This window comes from Balaenoptera acutorostrata, chromosome 3 (genome assembly GCF_949987535.1).
Source record: "Balaenoptera acutorostrata chromosome 3, mBalAcu1.1, whole genome shotgun sequence".
Taxonomy (NCBI): domain Eukaryota; kingdom Metazoa; phylum Chordata; class Mammalia; order Artiodactyla; family Balaenopteridae; genus Balaenoptera; species Balaenoptera acutorostrata.
The window spans coordinates 77595192-77613690 of record NC_080066.1 but is presented as its reverse complement, the minus strand read 5'-3'; the positions used below and the strand labels follow the sequence as shown (position 1 = coordinate 77613690).

Genomic DNA, 18499 nt, shown 5'->3' with positions numbered 1-18499 from the left:
TTTGTGTCTATATTCCTCAGTGATACTGGTCTGTAATTTTCTTTTTTTGTAGTACCTTTGTCTGGTTTTGGTATCAGGGTGATGGTGGCCTTGTAGAATGAGTTTGGGATTATTCCTTCCTCTGCAGTTTTTGGGAAGAGTTTGAGAAGGATGGGTGTTAGTGCTTCTCTAAATGTTTGATAGAATTCACCTGTGAAGCTGTCTGGTCCTGGACTTCTGTTTGTTGGACGATTTTTAATCACAATTTCAATTTCATTGTTTGTGATCGGTCTGTTCATATTTTCTATTTCTTCCTGGTTCAGTGTTGGAAGGTTATACCTTTCTAAGAATTTGTCCATTTCTTCCAGGTTGTCCATTTTATTGGCATAGAATTGCTTGTAGTAGTCTCTTTTGATGCTTTGTATTTCTGTGGTGTCCGTTGTAACTTCTCTTTTTTCATTTCTAATTTTATTGATTTGAGTCCTCTCCCTCTTTTTCTTGATGAGTCTGACTAAAGGTTTATCAATTTTGTTTATCTTCTCAAAGAACCAGCTTTTAGTTTTACTGGTCTTTGGTATTGTTTTCTTTGTTTCTATTTCATTTATTTCTGCTCTGATCTTTATGATTTCTTTCCCTCTACTAACTTTGGGTTTTGTTTGTTCTTCTTTCTCTAGTTCCTTTAGGTGTAACGTTAGATTGTTTATTTGAGATTTTTCTTGTTTCTTGAGGTAGGATTGTATTGATACAAACTTCCCTCTTAGAACTGCTTTCGCTGAATCCCATCAGTTTTGGATTGTTGTGTTTTCATTGTCATTTGTCTCTAGGTATTTTTTGATTTCCTCTTTGATTTCTTCAGTGATCTCTTGGTTATTTAGTAAAGTATTGTTTAGCCTCCATGTGTTTGTGTTTCTTACATTTTTTCCCTGTAATTTATTTCTAATCTCATTGCATTGTGGTCAGAAAAGATATGATTGATATGATTTCAATCAAATCAAGGAAATCATTGATATGATTTCAGTTTTCTTAAATTTGCCAAGGCTTGATTTGTGACCCAAGATGTGATCTGTCCTGGAGAATGTTCTGTGTGCACTTGAGAAGAAAGTGTAATCTGCTGTTTTTGGATGGAATGTCCTATAAATGTCAATTAAATGTATCTGGTTTATTGTGTCATTTACAGCTTGTGTTTCCTTATTAATTTTCGGTTTGGATGGTCTGTCCATTGGTGTAAGTGAGGTGTTAAAGTCCCCCACTATTATTGTGTTACTGTCAATTTCTTATTTTATAGCTGTTAGCATTTGCCTTATGTATTGAGGTGCTGCTATGTTGGGTGCATATATATTTATAATTGTTATATTTTCTTCTTGGATTGATCCCTTGATCATTATGTAGTGTCCTTCTTTGTTTCTTGTAACATTCTTTATTTTAAAGTCTATTTTGTCTGATATGAGTATTGCTACTCCAGCTTTCTTTTGATTTCCATTTGCATGGAATATCTTTTTCCATCCCCTCACTTTCAGTCTGTATGTGTCCCTAGGTCTGAAATGGGTCTCTTGTAGACAGCATATATATGGGTCTTGTTTCTGTATCGATTGAGCAAGCCTGTGTCTTTTGGTTGGAGCATTTAATCCATTCACATTTAAGGTAATTAGCAATATGTATGTTCCTATTACCATTTTCTTAATTGTTTTGGGTTTGTTTTTGTAGGTCCGTTTCTTCTCTTATGTTTCCCCCTTAGAGAAGTTCCTTTAGCATTTGTTGTAGAGCTGGTTTGGTGGTGCTGAATTCTCTTAGCTTTTGCTTGTCTGTAAAGCTTTTGATTTCTCTGCTGAATCTGAATGACATCCTTGCCGGTTAGAGTAATCTTGGTTATATGTTCTTCCCTTTCATCACTTTAAGTATATCATGCCTCTCCCGTCTGGCTTATAGAGTTTCTGCTGAGAAATCAGCTGTTAACCTTATTGGAGTTCCCTTGTATGTTATTTGTCGTTTTTCCCTTGGTGCTTTTAATAATTTTTCTTTGTCTTTAGTTTTTGTCAATTTGATTACTGTGTGTCTCAGCATGTTTCTGCTTGGGTTTATCCTGCCTGGGACTCTCTGTGCTTCCTCGACTTGGGTGGCTATTTCCTTTCCCATGTTGGGGAAGTTTTTGACTATAATCTCTTCAAATATTTTCTCGGGTCCTTTCTCTCTCTCTTCTCCTTCTGGCACCCCTATAATGCGAATGTTGGTGTCTTCATTTCTTTTCATTCTTTTTTCTTTTTCTGTTCTGCAGCAATGAATTCTGTCATTCTGTCTTCCAGGTCACTTATCTGTTCTTCTGACTCAGTTATTCTGCTGTTGATTCCTTCTACTGTGTTTTTCATTTCAGTTATTGTATTGTTAATCTCTGTTTGTTTGTTCTTTAATTCTTCTCGGTCTTTGTTAAACATTTCTTGCATCTTCTCAATCTTTGCCTCCATTCTTTTTCCGAGGTCCTGGATCATCTTCACTGTCATTATTCTGAATTCTTTTCCTGGTAGGTCGCCTATCTCCACTTCATTTAGCTGTTTTTCTGGGGTTTTATCTTGCTCCTTCATCTGGTACATAGTCCTCTGCCTTTTCATTTTGTCTATCGTTCTGTGAATGTGGTTTTCTTTCCACAGGCTGCAGGACTGTAGTTCTTCTTGCTTCTTCTGTCTGCCCTTTGGTGTATGAGGCTATCTAAGAGGCCTGTGCAAGCTTCCTGATGGGAGGGACTGGTGGTGGGTAGAGCTGGGTGTTGCTCTGGTGGGCAGAGCTCAGTAAAACTTTAATCCACTTATCTGCTGATGGGTGGGGCTGAGTTCCCTCCCTGTTGGTTGTTTGGCCTGAGGCGACCCAGCACTGGAGCCTGCAGGCTCTTTGGTGGGGCTAATGGCGGACTCCAGGAGGGCTCACGCCAAGGAGTACTTCCCAGAACTTCTGCTGCCAGTGTCCTTGTCCCTGCGGTGAGCCACAGCCGCCCCCCGCCTCTGCAGGAGACCCTCCAACACTAGCAGGTAGGTCTGGTTCAGTCTCCTGTGGGGTCACTGCTCCTTCCCCCTGGGTCCTGTTGCGCACACTACTTCGTGTGTGACCTTCAAGAGTGGAGTCTGTTTCCCCCTGTCCTGTCAAAGCCCTGCAATCAAATCCCAGTAGCCTTCAAAGTCTGATTCTCTGGTAATTCCTCCTCCCGTTGCCGGACCCCCAGTTTGGGAAGCCTGACATGGGGCTCAGAACCTTCACTCCAGTCGGTGGACTTTTGTGGTATAAGTGTTCTCCAGTTTGTGAGTCACCCACCCAGTGGTTATGGGATTTGATTTTATTGTGATTGCGCCCCTCCTACTGTCTCACTGCAGCTTCTCCTTTGTCTTTGGATGTGGGGTATCTTTTTTGGTGAGTTCCAGTGTCTTCCTGTCGATGATTGTTCAGCAGTTAGTTGTGATTCCTGTGCTCTCACAAGAGGGAGTGAGCGCACGTCCTTCTACTCTGCCATCTTGAACCAATCTCCAGTAATGAGATATTTTTAAAACCATCCAATTTTGTTCAGATTTCTAATGCATTGTGATGACCAACTCTTCCTTATGTATGCCTGATGTAAGATGAATGATTATATCTTATGATACAGTTTCAAGGTTTATTTTTTTATTTTTTATTTTTTAAATGTCTGTATTAGAGTATAATTGCTTTCAGTTTTAAGGTTTTAATGAAGAGTATCATTCTCATTCTCTTAGTGGATAGATAAGTTCCCCCAAATCAGATCCCATTGATCATGCATTGTTTTATTAAGATTAATTTTTAAATAATGCTCTTAATTTGCTACGGAATTTACTAAATTTGCTGAGATCAAATTTCCTAACGTAGTTTCCTGTACATTCCTGTGGAGAAGTACAGGACTGACTAAGCCTATTGAAGAAACTATGTTGTTTCTTTAAAAGTGGTTTCTCAAGCTTGAGATGCAGATATGGGGTGAGAAAACTTAAGGAAACTCCATTTGATAGTCCTTGTTGATCTATCTAGCAGAAGCATTTTGATGTTTGATTCTTTTCTCCTTATTTAGAGACATCTTCTGTTTCTACTGTATATAAGATATAAGGTATTTAATAATATAATTGATCAGCATGGCAGCATAATTTTTGATCCCCTTAGTAAATTAATAATAAGCTTTAGAGGTCATTTAAGTTCTAGATATAAACCGTTAATTAATTTAATGCTTATTTTTTCAACAGATGTGAATTATTAAAAAGAAAATGGCCCAACGGAGCCCTGTATTTCCTTCTCTTGTCACCGAGGAAAGGTATAATATATGGAAAATATGCATCTAAGGTATACTTTTTCTTTCCACCAATTCCATGAGGGCTGCTAGTGGGTGTGATCATTATAAAAGAATCCTTGTGGATGTTACATTATCCAACAGTGACTTTTTTCGAGGGCAAGAGTAGTACTGTTGTGTCCCCTCTCTGGCTTCTGACTTATAGGATACTGTGGACTATTCAGTGACCCTGACAGGTGGAGATTTCACAGTAGCCCTTCAGTACAGTTGCACTTCTGGTCAACAGTGAAATGTACCTCTGGAGGTTTGGGGGCTGATGCCCCTGCTAACCCTTTTATTTATTTATTTTAAAAAATATTTATTTGTTTGGTTGTGCTGGGTCTTAGTTGCGGCAGGTGGGCTCCTTAGTTGCGGCACACAAACTTAGTTGCAGCATGCATGTGGGATTGAGTTCCCTGAGCAGGGATTGGACTTGGGCCCCCTGCATTCGGAGCGCAGAGTCTTAACCACTGCACCACCAGGGAAGTCCCTCTGCTAACCCTTTTATTTATTTTTATTATTATTTTTAAAAATAAATAAATAAATTTATTTATTTATTTATTTATTTATTTTTGGCTGTGTTGGGTCTTTGTTGCTGCGCACAGGCTTTCTCTAGTTGCGGCGAGCGGGGGCTACTCTTCGTTGCAGTGCGTGGGCTTCTCATTGCGGTGGCTTCTCTTGTTGTGGAGCACGGGCTCTAGGCGCGCGGGCTTCAGTAGCTGTGGCACGCAGGCTCAGTAGTTGTGGCTCGTGGGCTTTAGAGAGCAGGCTCAGTAGTTGTGGCTCACAGGCTTAGTTGCTCCGTGGCATGTGGGATCTTCCCAGACCAGGGCTCAAACCCGTGTCCCCTGCATTGGCAGGTGGATTCTTAACCACTGCACCACCAGGGAAGTCCCTGCTAACCCTTTTAAATCAGAAGTGGGGTGTTCATAGGCCAAAATTGGCTCATAGAAGTACATTGTTTGGCCTGGATCATCTTAAATACTTTTTTAATGAATTGTTAACATTTTAAAAAATCAGGTGACTTCACATACAAGCCTACATTTCCTGCCTCTTCTTGAAATATCACGTGATCTGGAAAAATGGATCTGCATTCCCAGATGGTCACTCATGGGTGGAGCAGAATCATGGCTCCCTTTAGTTGAGGAATGCCCTGTCAGTTCTCCAAAGTCCCCACCGCTCCCTAGTGTTTTCTCTGTGGTGTGCTTCACTCATTTATGTCCCCTGCCTGACCCTTGTAGGCATTTGAGTTTGTAGCCACTGCTTTAGAGGGAGGGAGGAGAAGGGCAGGTCCGGCAATTTTGTTAATAAGCTTTGATCCTCCAGCCTCTTGCTTTGGGAGGTCTTGGAGCCTGCTAGCTGCACACTTAACTCTCTGGGGACCATTGTTTAAAGTTGCTGCCTGGCTCACCAAGAAAACTCTCTGGGGGTAGAAACCCCGCCTCAAATCCCATTTAGCTTGTAGGGATAGATAATTTGCCTCTCCTTTTCTGGGAAGTCTTGAATCTGGCTTTAAAAATGACTTTTTCCCAATTGACAACCCTAGTAACGTGGGGCTCCCTTCCGTAGGCGAGTTAGAACGATGCCCCGACACAGCCAGTCCCTGACCATGGCACCCTACTCATCTGTAAGCCTAGTGGAGCAACTGGAAGACAGGATCCTCTGCCACGAGAAAACCACGGCCGCCCTCGTGGAGCATGCCTTCAGGATCAAAGACGACATCGTCAACAGCTTGCAGAAAATGCAAAACAAAGGGGGAGGCGACCGCTTGGCCAGGCTTTTCTTGGAGGAGCACATCAGAAACATAACTGCCATAGTGAAGCAACTGAATCGGGATATCGAGGTAAGGCGTGTGGAAGTCAGGTGGGCTGCATTCCTTTCCACAGACCTGTTCCATGTCTAATGCCTCCCTCCCGAGCAGTACTGTGTTCAGACCAAAGCTGTCTGTCTTGTCTAGTCTTAAGGATTGCCAAGGAAACAGCTTGAACAAATATATTAAATGTATTCCAGTATCTGGTAGCAGTTACTGTCAGTGTTATTTGTGTTTAATCTCAGTGTACCTTGCTGATCACTAAATCACTTTTGTTTTGTTTGGCTCTCAAGGGAAAGAGAGGAGAACCAGTCAAATAGTTTCCCTGTAATACCCTTCATGTAGCTGAAGACAGCTATTAAATCAATTACTAGGTCGGCCTTCGCTGCTTCAGATTAAATGTTTCTGGGTCATAATGATTATATATAATACAGTTTATTACTCAGACAATCTAGGGATGTGAATTGCTTCTCAGACTCCCTTTTACTGCTTTATTTTTCTCTAAAATGAACCCAATAAAAAGGCAATATTGTCTATTTTTAGAGTTTGTAAATGTACTGCTTTTTATTGAGCAGTCACAGGGACCACAGAATTTAATTCAGAAAGCTTAAGATCATTTAGGGCCTGGGCTAACGTCACTGAATAATGTCAGTATCCTACATGTGTAGTTTGAAAATGTATGAATAAAAGATATATGGTAGATTAAGGAAAACCTTTATTTCACATCACGGAGATTGTATTTTTTTTTTTTTTTTTTTGGCTGTGCCACTCAGCTTGTGGGATGTTAGTTCCCCATCCAGGGACTGAACCCGCTCCCTCAGCAGTGAAAGCGTGGAGTCCTAACCACTGGACCACCAGAGAATTCCCTGGATATTGTATTTTAGTTATGCTTCCTGAAATCAAGACTCATTTTTTTTCAATGTCAGATTTGTATTTATTTATTTTAACAGCTTTATTGAGGTATAACTTAAAAGCCACAAAAATCCACCCATTGTAAGTGTACAATTCAGTGATTTGTAGCAAATTAATAGAATTGTGCAACCATCAACACAGTTCAGTTGTAAAACCTTTCAATCGCTCCTCAAATTTATATAAGCCTGTTTGCCGATAATCCCTCCTTCCACCCCAGACCCAGGCAACCACTAATCTGCTTTCTGTCTCTATAAACAATGTGTCTTTTCTGAACATTCTGTATAAATGGAATCTTACAACCTGAAGTCTTTTGCATCTGGCTTCTTTCACTTAGCGTAATCTTTTTGAGGTAAAGCCATGTTCTGGCATGTATCAATATTTCATTTATATTTATGTCCCAGTAGTAGCCTATTGTATGGCTATGCAGCATTCCTTTTATCCATTTATTAGTTGATGGACATTTGGGTTGTTTCCAGTTTTTAGCTGTTGTGAATGAAGCGGCTGTGAACATGTGTACACGTCTTTGTGTGGAGATATATTTTAATTTCTCTTGGGTGAATTGCTAGGCGTGGACTTGCTGAGTCTTGCAGTAAGCTTATGCTTAACTTTTTAAAACATAGCCAAACAATTTTCCAAAGTGGCTATACCATTTTACAATCCTACCAGCAATGTGTGAGGGTTCCAGTTTCTCCACATCCTCACCAACACTTGCTATTATCTGTCTTTTTGATTATAGTCATTATAGTGGATGTGTAGTGGTATTTCATTGCACTATTAATTTGCATTTCCCTAATGACTAATGATGTTGAGCACTTTTTCATGTCCTTATCAGTCATTTGTGTGTCTTCTTTGGTGAAGTGTCTACTCGAGTCTTCTGCCCATTTTTAAAAATTATTTTTTTATTGTGTGTAAGATATTTATCACTTTAACCATTTTAAAGTGTGCAGTTCATTGACATTAATTACATTCACAGTGTTGTATGCAACCATCACCACTATCGGTTTTCAAAACTTTTTTTTTTTTTTTTTTTAAAGTTTTACTTGATTTTATTTATTTATTTATTTATTTATTTATTTTTGGCTGCGTTGGGTCTTCGGTTCGTGCGAGGGCTTTCTCCAGTTGCGGCAAGTGGGGGCCACTCTTCATCGCGGTGCGGGGACCGCTCTTCATCGCGGTGCGCGGGCCTTTCTCTATCGCGGCCCCTCCCGTCGCGGGGCACAGGCTCCAGACGCGCAGGCTCAGCAATTGTGGCTCACGGGCCCAGCTGCTCCGCGGCATGTGGGATCTTCCCAGACCAGGGCTCGAACCCGTGTCCCCTGCACTAGCAGGCAGACTCTCAACCACTGCGCCACCAGGGAAGCCCTCAAAACTTTTTGATTATCCCAAACAGAAACTCTGTTCCCAATAAACAGTAATTCTCCATTCCACTCTCACCTCAGCCCCAGGTGACCTCTGTTCTACTTTCTGTCTCTATGAATTTCCCTATTCTAGGTATATCACATAAGTGCAATCACACAGTATTTGTCCTTTTTGTGTCTGGGTCATTTCACTTAGCGTAATGTTTTCAAGATTTATCCATGTTGTAGCATGTGTCAGAATCCATTTTTTAAAAAAATTTATTAATTTATTTATTTTTTATAAATTTATTTATTTAGTTTTGGCTGCGTTGGGTCTTCGTTGCTGGGCACGGGCTTTCTCTAGTTGTGGCGAGCGGGGGATACTCTTTGTTGTGGTGCACGGGCTTCTCATTGCGGTGGCTTCTCTTGTTGCAGAGCACGGGCTCTAGGTGCACGGGCTTCAGTAGTTGTGGCTCACGGGCTCTAGAGTGCAGGCTCAGTAGTTGTGGCGCACGGGCTTAGTTGCTCCACGGCATGTGGGATCTTCCCGGACCAGGGCTCGAACCCGTGTCCCCTGCATTAGCAGGCGGATTCTTAACCTCTGTGCCACCAGGAAAGTCCCAGAATCCATTTTTAAATTAGGTTATTTGTCTTGTTATTGAGTTGTAAATTTTCTTTATATAGTCTAAATACAGGTCCCTTATCAGATATGTGATTTGCAAAATATTTTCTCCCATTCTATGGCTTGTATTTTCATTCTTCCAATGGTGTCTTTTGAAGCACAAATTTTACAAATTTTAATGAAGTCCAGCTTATCAGGGTTTTTTATGGTTTATATTTTTGGTGTTGTGTCTTAAGAACTGTTTGCTTAACCCAAGGTCACAAGGCTTTTCTGCTGTGTTTACTTCAAATTATTTTAGTTTTTACCTTTAGGTCTATGATCCATTTTGAGTTAATTTTCATGTATGAAGTGAGATTAAAGATCTAAGATTTTCCTTGAATATCATATGAAAAATATTTATCATTTTCCCATTTGTCCCTTTGTTAAAAAAGAATGGATCATAAAATTTAAGGGTTAATTTCTGAATTCCTTTGATCTTTATGGCTTTCCTATGCTAATACCACATTGCCTTAATTTCTAGCTTTAGAGAAATCATGATTTCAAATCATTTTGTAGTAGTATAAGTCCTCCAACTTTGCTCTTTTTTTCAAAATTGTTTCAGCTATTCTAGGTCCTTTGCATTTTCATATAGACTTTAGGATTAGCTCGTCAGTTTCTATAAAAAGCCTGCTGAGATTTTGACAGAGACTGCTTTGAATGAGATCAGTTTGGGGAGAATTTCTGTCTTAATATTGAGTCTTCGATTGTTTCAAAGAATCAATTCTTGGTTTTATTATCTTTTCCTATTTGTTTTTTTGTTTTATATTTCATTGCTTTCAACTCTATATTGTTTCCTTTTTCTGTGCTTGCTTTAGTTTAGTTTGTTTTTCTTTTTCTAGTTTCTTAACGTGGAAACTTAGGGAATTGGTTTGAGATCTTTCTTTTCTGATAATGGTGTTTAAAGCCATAATGTGTCCTCTAAGCACTGCTTTGGCTGCTTCCATGAGTTTTGGTATGTTGTGTTTTTGTTTTCATTCAGTTCAAAATATTATAAAGTTTCCCTTTTGATTTCTTTTTTTGGTGCATGTGTTACTTAGAAGTGTGTTATTTAATTTCCAAATGTTTGGGGTTTCCCCAAATTTATTTCTGTTGTGAATCTCTAATTTCACATGGGCAGATAACATACTTTGTATATGTTTAGTCTTTTTAAATTTATCGAGACTCCTTTGCAGTTATTGAAATGTCCAGTTTTTATTCTTGAATTGTCTATTGCTCCTTTCAGTTCTGTCAGTTTCACTTCATGTATTTTGGGGCTTTGTTGTTACATGTGTATACATTTATAATGTGTATATTTTCCTGAGGTAGTGGTTCTTCTGTCATTATAAGATGTCTCTCTTTATCTCTAGTAATATTTCTTGTCTTAAAGTCTATTTTGTCTGATATTAATGTAACTATTCTGGCTCTTTTATGGCTACTGTTTGCATAGTTGATTTCCTTTTTTTTTTTTTAATTTTATTTATTTATTTATGGCTGTGTTGGGTCTTCGTTTCTGTGCTAGGGCTTTCTCTAGTTGCGGCAAGTGGGGGCCACTCTTCATCGTAGTGCGCGGGCCTCTCACTATCGCGGCCTCTCTTGTTGCGGAGCACAAGCTCCAGACGCGCAAGCTCAGCAATTGTGGCTCACGGGCCTAGTTGCTCCGCAGCATGTGGGATCTTCCCAGACCAGGGCTCGAACCCGTGTCCCCTGCATTGGCAGGCAGATTCTCAACCACTGCGCCACCAGGGAAGCCCCTGATTTCCTTTTTTGATGATTCTCCCTCAGCTTATACCTAAGTGAGGTCCTAGTGTACCACATGATTAACAATTTTCACTGTCCTTTCAGATTACCACATACACTTTACTAAGGACAGAGATTTACTCAGAGTTGTACTCTAATTGAAGTACATTTGTCTTTAGGGTTCTAAAATTTCTGGTCTATCCTTCTTTTGATGTTTAAAGAAAAGGACCATGTGTTTGTTATAAGGGGATGTCGTGGATCTTTGTTGCTTTGGTGACTGATGGCATCCATTCCAATTTCTTTCGGTCATAGCAATTTTATTTCCCTTTGGAGCTTGAAATCTGTGCAGAGTTTTCCAATGACAGGAGTGCCGTCCCTGCAGCTGTACCTGTAGGTTGCTGGGCAGTGGTTCCTGCTGCCTGGACCCTAGGAAATACCTTTTCTTTTCATTTCTTTTTTTTTTTTTTTTTTAATTTATTTATTTATGGCTGTGTTGGGTCTTCATTTCTGTGCGAGGGCTTTCTCTACTTGCGGCGAGCGGGGGCCACTCTTCATCGCGGTGCGCGGGCCTCATCGCGGCCTCTCTTGTTGCAGAGCAGAGGCTCCAGACGCGCAGGCTCAGTAGCTGTGGCTCACGGGCTTAGTTGCTCCGCGGCATGTGGGATCTTCCCAGACCAGGGCTTGAACCCGTGTCCCCTGCATTGGCAGGCAGATTCTCAACCACTGCGCCACCAGGGAAGCCCTCTTTTCATTTCTTTTCTTTTTTTTTTTTGATGTGGACCAATTTCAAAGTCTTTATTGAATTTGTTACAATATTGCTTCTATTTTATGTTTTGGTTTTTTGGCCATGAGGCATGTGGGATCTTAGCTCCCCAACCAGGGATCAAACCCATACCCCCTGCATTGGAAGGTGAAGTCTTAACCACTGGACCGCCAGGGAAGTCCCAGAAATACCTTTCGTGTCTTTTTCTCAGTCTGGATCCCCAGCTACCCTGTTGATTGTGTGCACTTCTCCCCTATATCCTTCCAGTATATTCCAGATTTTCCAACTAAGTTAGCCAGAGTCAGGTTCAATTGCCGGCAGCCAAAGAACTCTAATGGTATCCAAGGGGCATAGAACGCTTAAGAGATTGCTGTAGATAATTTACTTGTTTTTGGAAGGTGGTGTCCATATTTAGAATGATCTTTCCAGTTTTATATTTGAGTGCGAAAGCAATTTTATCCCAGAAGCTGAATAACTTGGCAACCCCAAGTTGACACCTTCACAAAATTAAAAAAACCCCAACTTAAACATTTCAGTTTTGAAAAGAGAGATATATTAGGGAGCTGATAGCCCTGCTGCACTCAAATCTAGAGAGGGTGATAGATAAAATCAAAGTGATTGGGGATAAATAATGATTCTCAGATTCCTGTTCCCTCCACCAGTGGCAAGAAATGTGTCACAAAAAATTGCAGACACCCCTGTGTTTCATGTTAGAAGGTAGTGTGACTTCCCCATTTCTCTGTGGGTACTCTGCTGGGTTCTCTTTGTTTATGTGGGTGGTGGACAGACCAGAGACTGGAGACAGTCTATTCCACATTACTGTCCTGAGGTAAAAGCAGAGAGTGTAACTCTACCCTTAGAAAACTCTGGACTGAATTTTTTCTGTCCCCGTAAGAGGTGATAGTGCTTTAGCTGCAGCTGTAGGATCTGGGGAATAACTTTCCCTTTGTACTAATCCAACCATCAGAACCATTTGAAATATATAATTTCCAACCTCAGCTGAGCCCTCAGTGCTGTTGAAAAGTTCCTTCATTCTAGGAAGCCCTCACTACCAGTTCCCTCCCTGGCCCTAGTTCTTTTTCCCTTAATGTAACCTGGGCACCCAGCACTTGATGCTGTTACCATAGTATTTACTGAATAGGACTGACATTGTTTCTTTGCAAGTCTGTATCCCCTGATAGAATGGGAGCCCTTCAAAAAAGAAAGGGGTGGGATAGGGAGGGTGGGAGGGAGACGCAAGAGGGAGGGGATATGGGGATATATGTATACGTGTAGCTGATACACTTTTGTTATACAGCAGAAACTAACACAACATTGTAAAGCAATTATACTCTAATAAAGAGTTTTAAAAAAAAAAAAAGAAAGGAACTTTGTCTTACTCATCTTCACATTGTCCAGCACAATGTTTGGAGCAAATTGCCATGAATGCTTATTAAGTGAATAAATGCCTATTTCACACTGAAGCCCATTGCAGATCTTATGGTAGCAAAAAGAACTAGAAAGGACTCTGAGGTCATTTGTGCAAACTGCGTCCTTTTCAGATGAGGCATCCTAGGCCCAGGGAAGTGAAGAGACTTCTCTGAGATCTCAAGGCCAGTAAGTGGCAGTGCTGAGACTAAACCCAGACTGTTAAACTCCAAAGATAAGCTCCTTTTACTTTTCTACTTTGCCTCTTGGAAGCTCCTCTAGAACCCCAATCTTAGGTAACCAACTCTCAAATGTGACAGGCAGTGCTATTCAGTCATTCTTTGCTTTCTGCGTATTTCTACTCCCTCAGGAAGAATTTCTTCATGAAACTAGGTAATTAAAGCTTTAGTTCTCACTGAGTTCTCCCCTGCCCCCTCATTCCTTTGGTGTGAGTTCATTGAACTGCTTAGATAATTACAGTTAATAGCAAACATACCTAGGAATCCAAAGTCATTATCATTTAGGCCTTTGCTAATTATTTTTCTTTAAGATGTCTTTTTAACACGATTTTTCTGTAATGTGTATTTAAGATGATTTTTAAATAATTTACAATGCAGTGAGTTTTTCCATCTGAAACACATTTTATGTAATGATTGTTCTTCCCTTAACCAGACAGCACTCTTCCATTTACATATATTTTTGGAGTGTGCAGTTTGCAAATGAATAGATGATTTCCGTTGTAGAGAGGGAAGTCTGAGTAAAATCTAATTCTGGAAAAAAATTTACTTTGCATATATGAGCATTTACTTTTTTGTAACTGGTAATAATTATATATCATTATAAAGTAACAGAAGAAAGTTTGGAAATCTAATAGACTTTTATATGAAACACTAATTACACAGTTTTGTATATATTGTGAGCCTAAGCATGTTTACCCAAGCATAACCAAAATTAGGATGCTTAATGAGACATCAGAATTGCCACATTGTAGCCAAACTCTGTTAAAATGAAATCATGTTGTAGATTAAAAGTACTAAAAGGAAGTCTTTATATATAAGCAATATAAAATTAGGAGAGTGGATGTTATGCAAAGGCAATATGCATATTTAAAGCAAAGAGATGTGAAGATACTCAAATTGTATTTAAATGATATGAAAGGTGTATTTTTTTGTCTATAGATTCTTTTTTTTTTTTTTTTTTAATTTTTTTTTTTTTTTTAAAGGATTTTCTTATTTATTTATTTATTTATTTATTTTTGGCTGTGTTGGGTCTTCGGTTCGTGCGAGGGCTTTCTCCAGTTGCGGCAAGCGGGGGCCACTCTTCATCGCGGTGCGGGGACCGCTCTTCATCGCGGTGCACGGGACTCTCTATCGCGGCCCCTCCCGTCGCGGGGCACAGGCTCCAGACGCGCAGGCTCAGCAATTGTGGCTCACGGGCCCAGCTGCTCCGTGGCATGTGGGATCTTCCCAGACCAGGGCTCGAACCCGTGTCCCCTGCATTAGCAGGCAGATTCTCAACCACTGCGCCACCAGGGAAGCCCTGTCTATAGATTCTTAATGAATTTCTTCTGTAAATTGCCTGGTTTTTAGGTTATTTTCATTACTGGTTTACACTGGTTTTTCAGTTCACTCAGTAAAACTTTACTGGGTATTTGTTTTGTAAAAATCTGTCCCTGCAGGTGGTTTTGTATTATAAAACTAAAGCTGAAACCATTCTTGACATGTACAGCTCAGTCCAGGCTCCTGATAGAGCTAGTCGAATTGAGATATGTTAATACTGTATCTTGGTAAATTTGCCTCAATAAGTCTTTATGGTTATCATGTGGCTCTGTACAGTTATATACAGGAAGAAAAGTAAAATACATTGTCAAACCACTAACCTATGTGATCCTCAAGAACTAGAACTGAGTCTTAATTTTTCTATTTTTAGCACCTACACAGTACAGTGTCTAGCACATTGTAGGAGCTCAGGAAATCTTTCATAATCAAAGGCTCTGGGGTCCTTGGTTCTTCGAGAATCCTGTAGTTATTGCCCGTATTCTATCAGCAGATTCCAGTGTCAAAACAGATGACTCTGTGGGCTAGTGTCTAGTAGGTGCTTGATAAATGTTGAATGAAAGAATATTGTTTTAATACATCCCGACTCATTGTCTCCATTGGCAGTTTGCCTTGCTATGTGGAGTATGTTATCAATTATTTATTCCTCAGAAACTTTCCACAAATTATCATCATCATTATAAATTCAAAAGAGGTAATGTAGTCAACTATGAATTATACATGTCTGGATTATCCATACTGCCTTTGATTTAAGCTCATATCAGTCCCTGGGAACCAAATCCTGGTAAGCAGTCCCTGGCCCTTTTGTGGGGTTAGCTTTCCCTTTCATGCCAGTTTGATGGCTTAGGGAAGTGGTTGGGACCCCCATTTCCCCTTGGGGCTTCAGCGTGTCTTTGGCCAGGGTCTGCTACCCAGCTGATTAGAATCTGCAGACCTACTCTTTGTTTCCATGTACTCAGGCTTCATGATGTCCGGCTGGCTTGGGGTGTTGGCTTTGACTTAGGTGGGAAATGGGAAAAATGTATCAAACCCTCATCTAATTGACTAGATTACACATAATTTTCTAGCTTAATAATTTGCAAATGGGCTATTGAGGAGTTTGCTGAACTCAAGCGATATGTGCAGAGTTGGGCCTTATTGGCAAGTCAGAGCAGAGGTGTGGACGATGATGTTAACGTATAGTTGGACGGACAGACGGGAACTCGGTTCAGTGTGAATCTAGCACTGTCAACGAGGAGAGAATCTTAGCCATTGGACCTCATGTACCTAAAAAAGGAATGTCAGCCTGCAACTGCATGATCTTGTCCCATTGGAACAGGTATATTAGCAGAGGGACTTTGATGATTATTGTGTGTATTAGTCCGAGACCGCCAAAGAAATAGAACCAATAAATAGGATATGTTTACTGTAAGGTATTGGCTCACATGATTATGGAGACTGAGGAGTTCTACCTTCTACCATCTGTGAGCTGGAGAACAGGAAAGCCGGTGGTATAATTCCAAGGCCTGAGAGCCAGAGAGCCAATAGTGTAGATTCCACTCCAGGTCTGAAGACCCGAGACCCAGGAGTGCTGAGGGCAGGAGAAGATCAGTGTCCCAGCTTAGTCAGGCAGAAAGCGAATTCCACCTTCCTTCTCCTTTTTTTTTTTTTTGTATTTTGACACTCAGTGAATTGGATGACGCCTCCCGACACTGGGGAGGGCCTTCTGCTTTACTAAGTTCACCAATTCAAATGCTAATCTCTTCTGGAAACACCCTCACAGACACACCCAGAAATAACGTTTATCCAGCTGTCTGGGGATCCCATGACCCAGTTAAGCTGACATATAATTAACTATGGATCATGATCCAAATTCTTTTTTTTTTTTTTTAACTCTACCCACTAGACTTGGCTTGTCATGTGGCTTGACTCTAGGGGGAGAAGGTAGTGAATGGAGTTTGAATATTTGTTTAGTTCTGAATATTTGATAGAAGTTTCCAAAGTAAATTAACAAGTTGGTGTTTAGGTGTCTGCCCTGTCTCTAATACATTTTAGCTTGTCTGACTCCATCTTTGAGGGCCTGAGCAGCTCCGGGCACCAGCTAGCTAAGAGTCTCTGAGCCTTCATTGTAGATGATCAAATCTCGGAACATGGAGCTAAAATAACTGACAAATTACTCAGCTACCTGCTGGGAGCCAGGCCTTATTAGAGGCACTGGGGCTAAAGTAGTGACCCAGGCATGCAAGGCCCCTGCTTTTAGGCCTGCTTTACATTCTGCTGGGGCTTATAGGAGTAAACCCTAAGTAGCCGAGGTAATTTCAGCCTAAGTCTAGGGTTTTGATGAGATAATATGATGGAGAGTGATTGTGGGGCTATTTTAGGAAAGGTGATGGGGGTCTAAGGTGACATGTGAGCTGAGACTGGGGTGACAGAAGGACCAGCCAAGCCGAGGCGGTGGTGTTGGGGCAGGAGACACACAGAGAAGAGAACATACCAGAGAAAAGGCACGGCAGGTTCCAAGGCCGTAAGGCGGAAGAAGCTCGGCATGTTGGAGGAGCAGAAAGACGACCAATGGGACTGTAGTGTCACTGGGGGTGGGGTGGGGTGATGGGAAGCCATTATTTAATTTTAAGCAAAAGAATTTAGAGAATTCATTCATATGCTTGGTGCTGAGGATACACTAGTGAATAAAACAGATTAAAAACCCTTGCCCTCGTGTTGCTTATGGACTGACTTGTGTTTCAGAAAGATCACTCTGGCTGCTGCCTGGAGAAGGGAATGTAGGGAAGCAAGAACAGAGGCAGGGAGACAGGCTGAGGGTGTCCAGAGCGGCTTGGTTAGGGAGTCAGGGTGGAGATGGGGAGAGGTGGATGGATTCTGAATCTGTCTTGGAGGTCAAGCGGATAGGACTTCCTGCACGTTGGCGTTAGAGAGACTTCTGTTTAGGACTTGGCAAGTGTTAGGGACCCATTGAATATCCAGGTGGAAATGCCAAGAAGGCAGTTGATATATGAGGCTGGAACTCTGGAGCGTTTTAAGTCCTAGTGTGAAGATTAAAAAGCTATGTAAGAAGATACTGTCTTATAAGGCCCTGCCCTACTGTAATTGGGCCCTTCTGCATGTGATATTGGAGTCACACTTTCATTTTCAAATCCTCACAAATCCAGGAAGAGTTGAAGAAGGAGAAGCATGGAGGGCTGTTTCTTCTTGGTCATCCCGAGGCACCCCTAGCCTGTCTGGGTGGTGAGGTCCCCGGGTGTGGGTCCGCATCACCTTTGCATAAACGGCATGATAGAATGCTATGAGGCCCACACAGTGGTGCCATTCCTGCTGCCTCTGGGAAGGAATCTTCCTTAAAGATTGGCCCTATATGGGCTTCCCTGGTGGCGCAGTGGTTGAGAGTCTGCCTGCCAATGCAGGGGACACGGGTTCGAGCCCTGGTCTGGGAAGATCCCACATGCCGCGGAGCGACTAGGCCCGTGAGCCACAATTACTGAGCCTGCGCGTCTGGAGCCCGTGCTCCGCAAGAAGAGAGGCCGCGACAGTGAGAGGCCCGTGCACCGCGATGAAGAGTGGCCCCCGCTCGCCACAACTAGAGAAAGCCCTCGCACAGAAACGAAGACCCAACAGAGCCAAAAATAAATAAATAAATAAACAAAGTAAACAATGCGTTTAAAAAAAAAATACATTAAAAAAAAAAAAAAAAGATTGGCCCTATATTAGAAAAAATAAATGAAGACCCGGGACGTCACTTTTTCAAGGGGGCCGGCCTCTTCTCTCTGCTCATATGGGTTTAGGCCACGCACTTTCCACCCTGTAGTCTTACCTGCTGCAGCTGAGCTTCCTGAAGGCAGGCCTGGTGCACAGCACATAGTAGGCCTACAGAAAAGAGTTTCTTGAATTGAATTGGCAATAATGGAGAGTTGATGATATACTTCGGGTTGTAACCTTTTTAAAGTAAACATATCATGATGATATATCGTCCCCAAATGACAAATTAGGAAATGTTTCTGGCTTTACAGAGGGATTGTTTTTCTAAGGCTTCATCATAGAATTCCTTTAAATAGTAA

General features: G+C 41.2%; 1 protein-coding gene across 5 annotated transcripts in view; it reads left to right on the top strand.

Annotated features, from left to right (window-relative positions):
* Window positions 1-18499, top strand: part of FAM81A (family with sequence similarity 81 member A) — a 126282-nt gene that overhangs the window by 66584 nt on the left and 41199 nt on the right. For 3 of the 5 annotated variants that reach the window (XM_057542410.1, XM_057542411.1, XM_057542409.1), the window contains exons 2-3: window positions 4206-4273; window positions 5858-6131. In XM_057542410.1, coding sequence (XP_057398393.1) covers window positions 4227-4273; window positions 5858-6131 — 321 coding nt within the window. In that variant the 5' untranslated portion in view covers window positions 4206-4226. Of the gene's footprint in view, window positions 1-4205; window positions 4303-5857; window positions 6132-18499 lie in introns of all 5 variants that reach the window. The other 2 variants (XM_057542413.1, XM_057542412.1) reach the window with 1 other exon arrangement.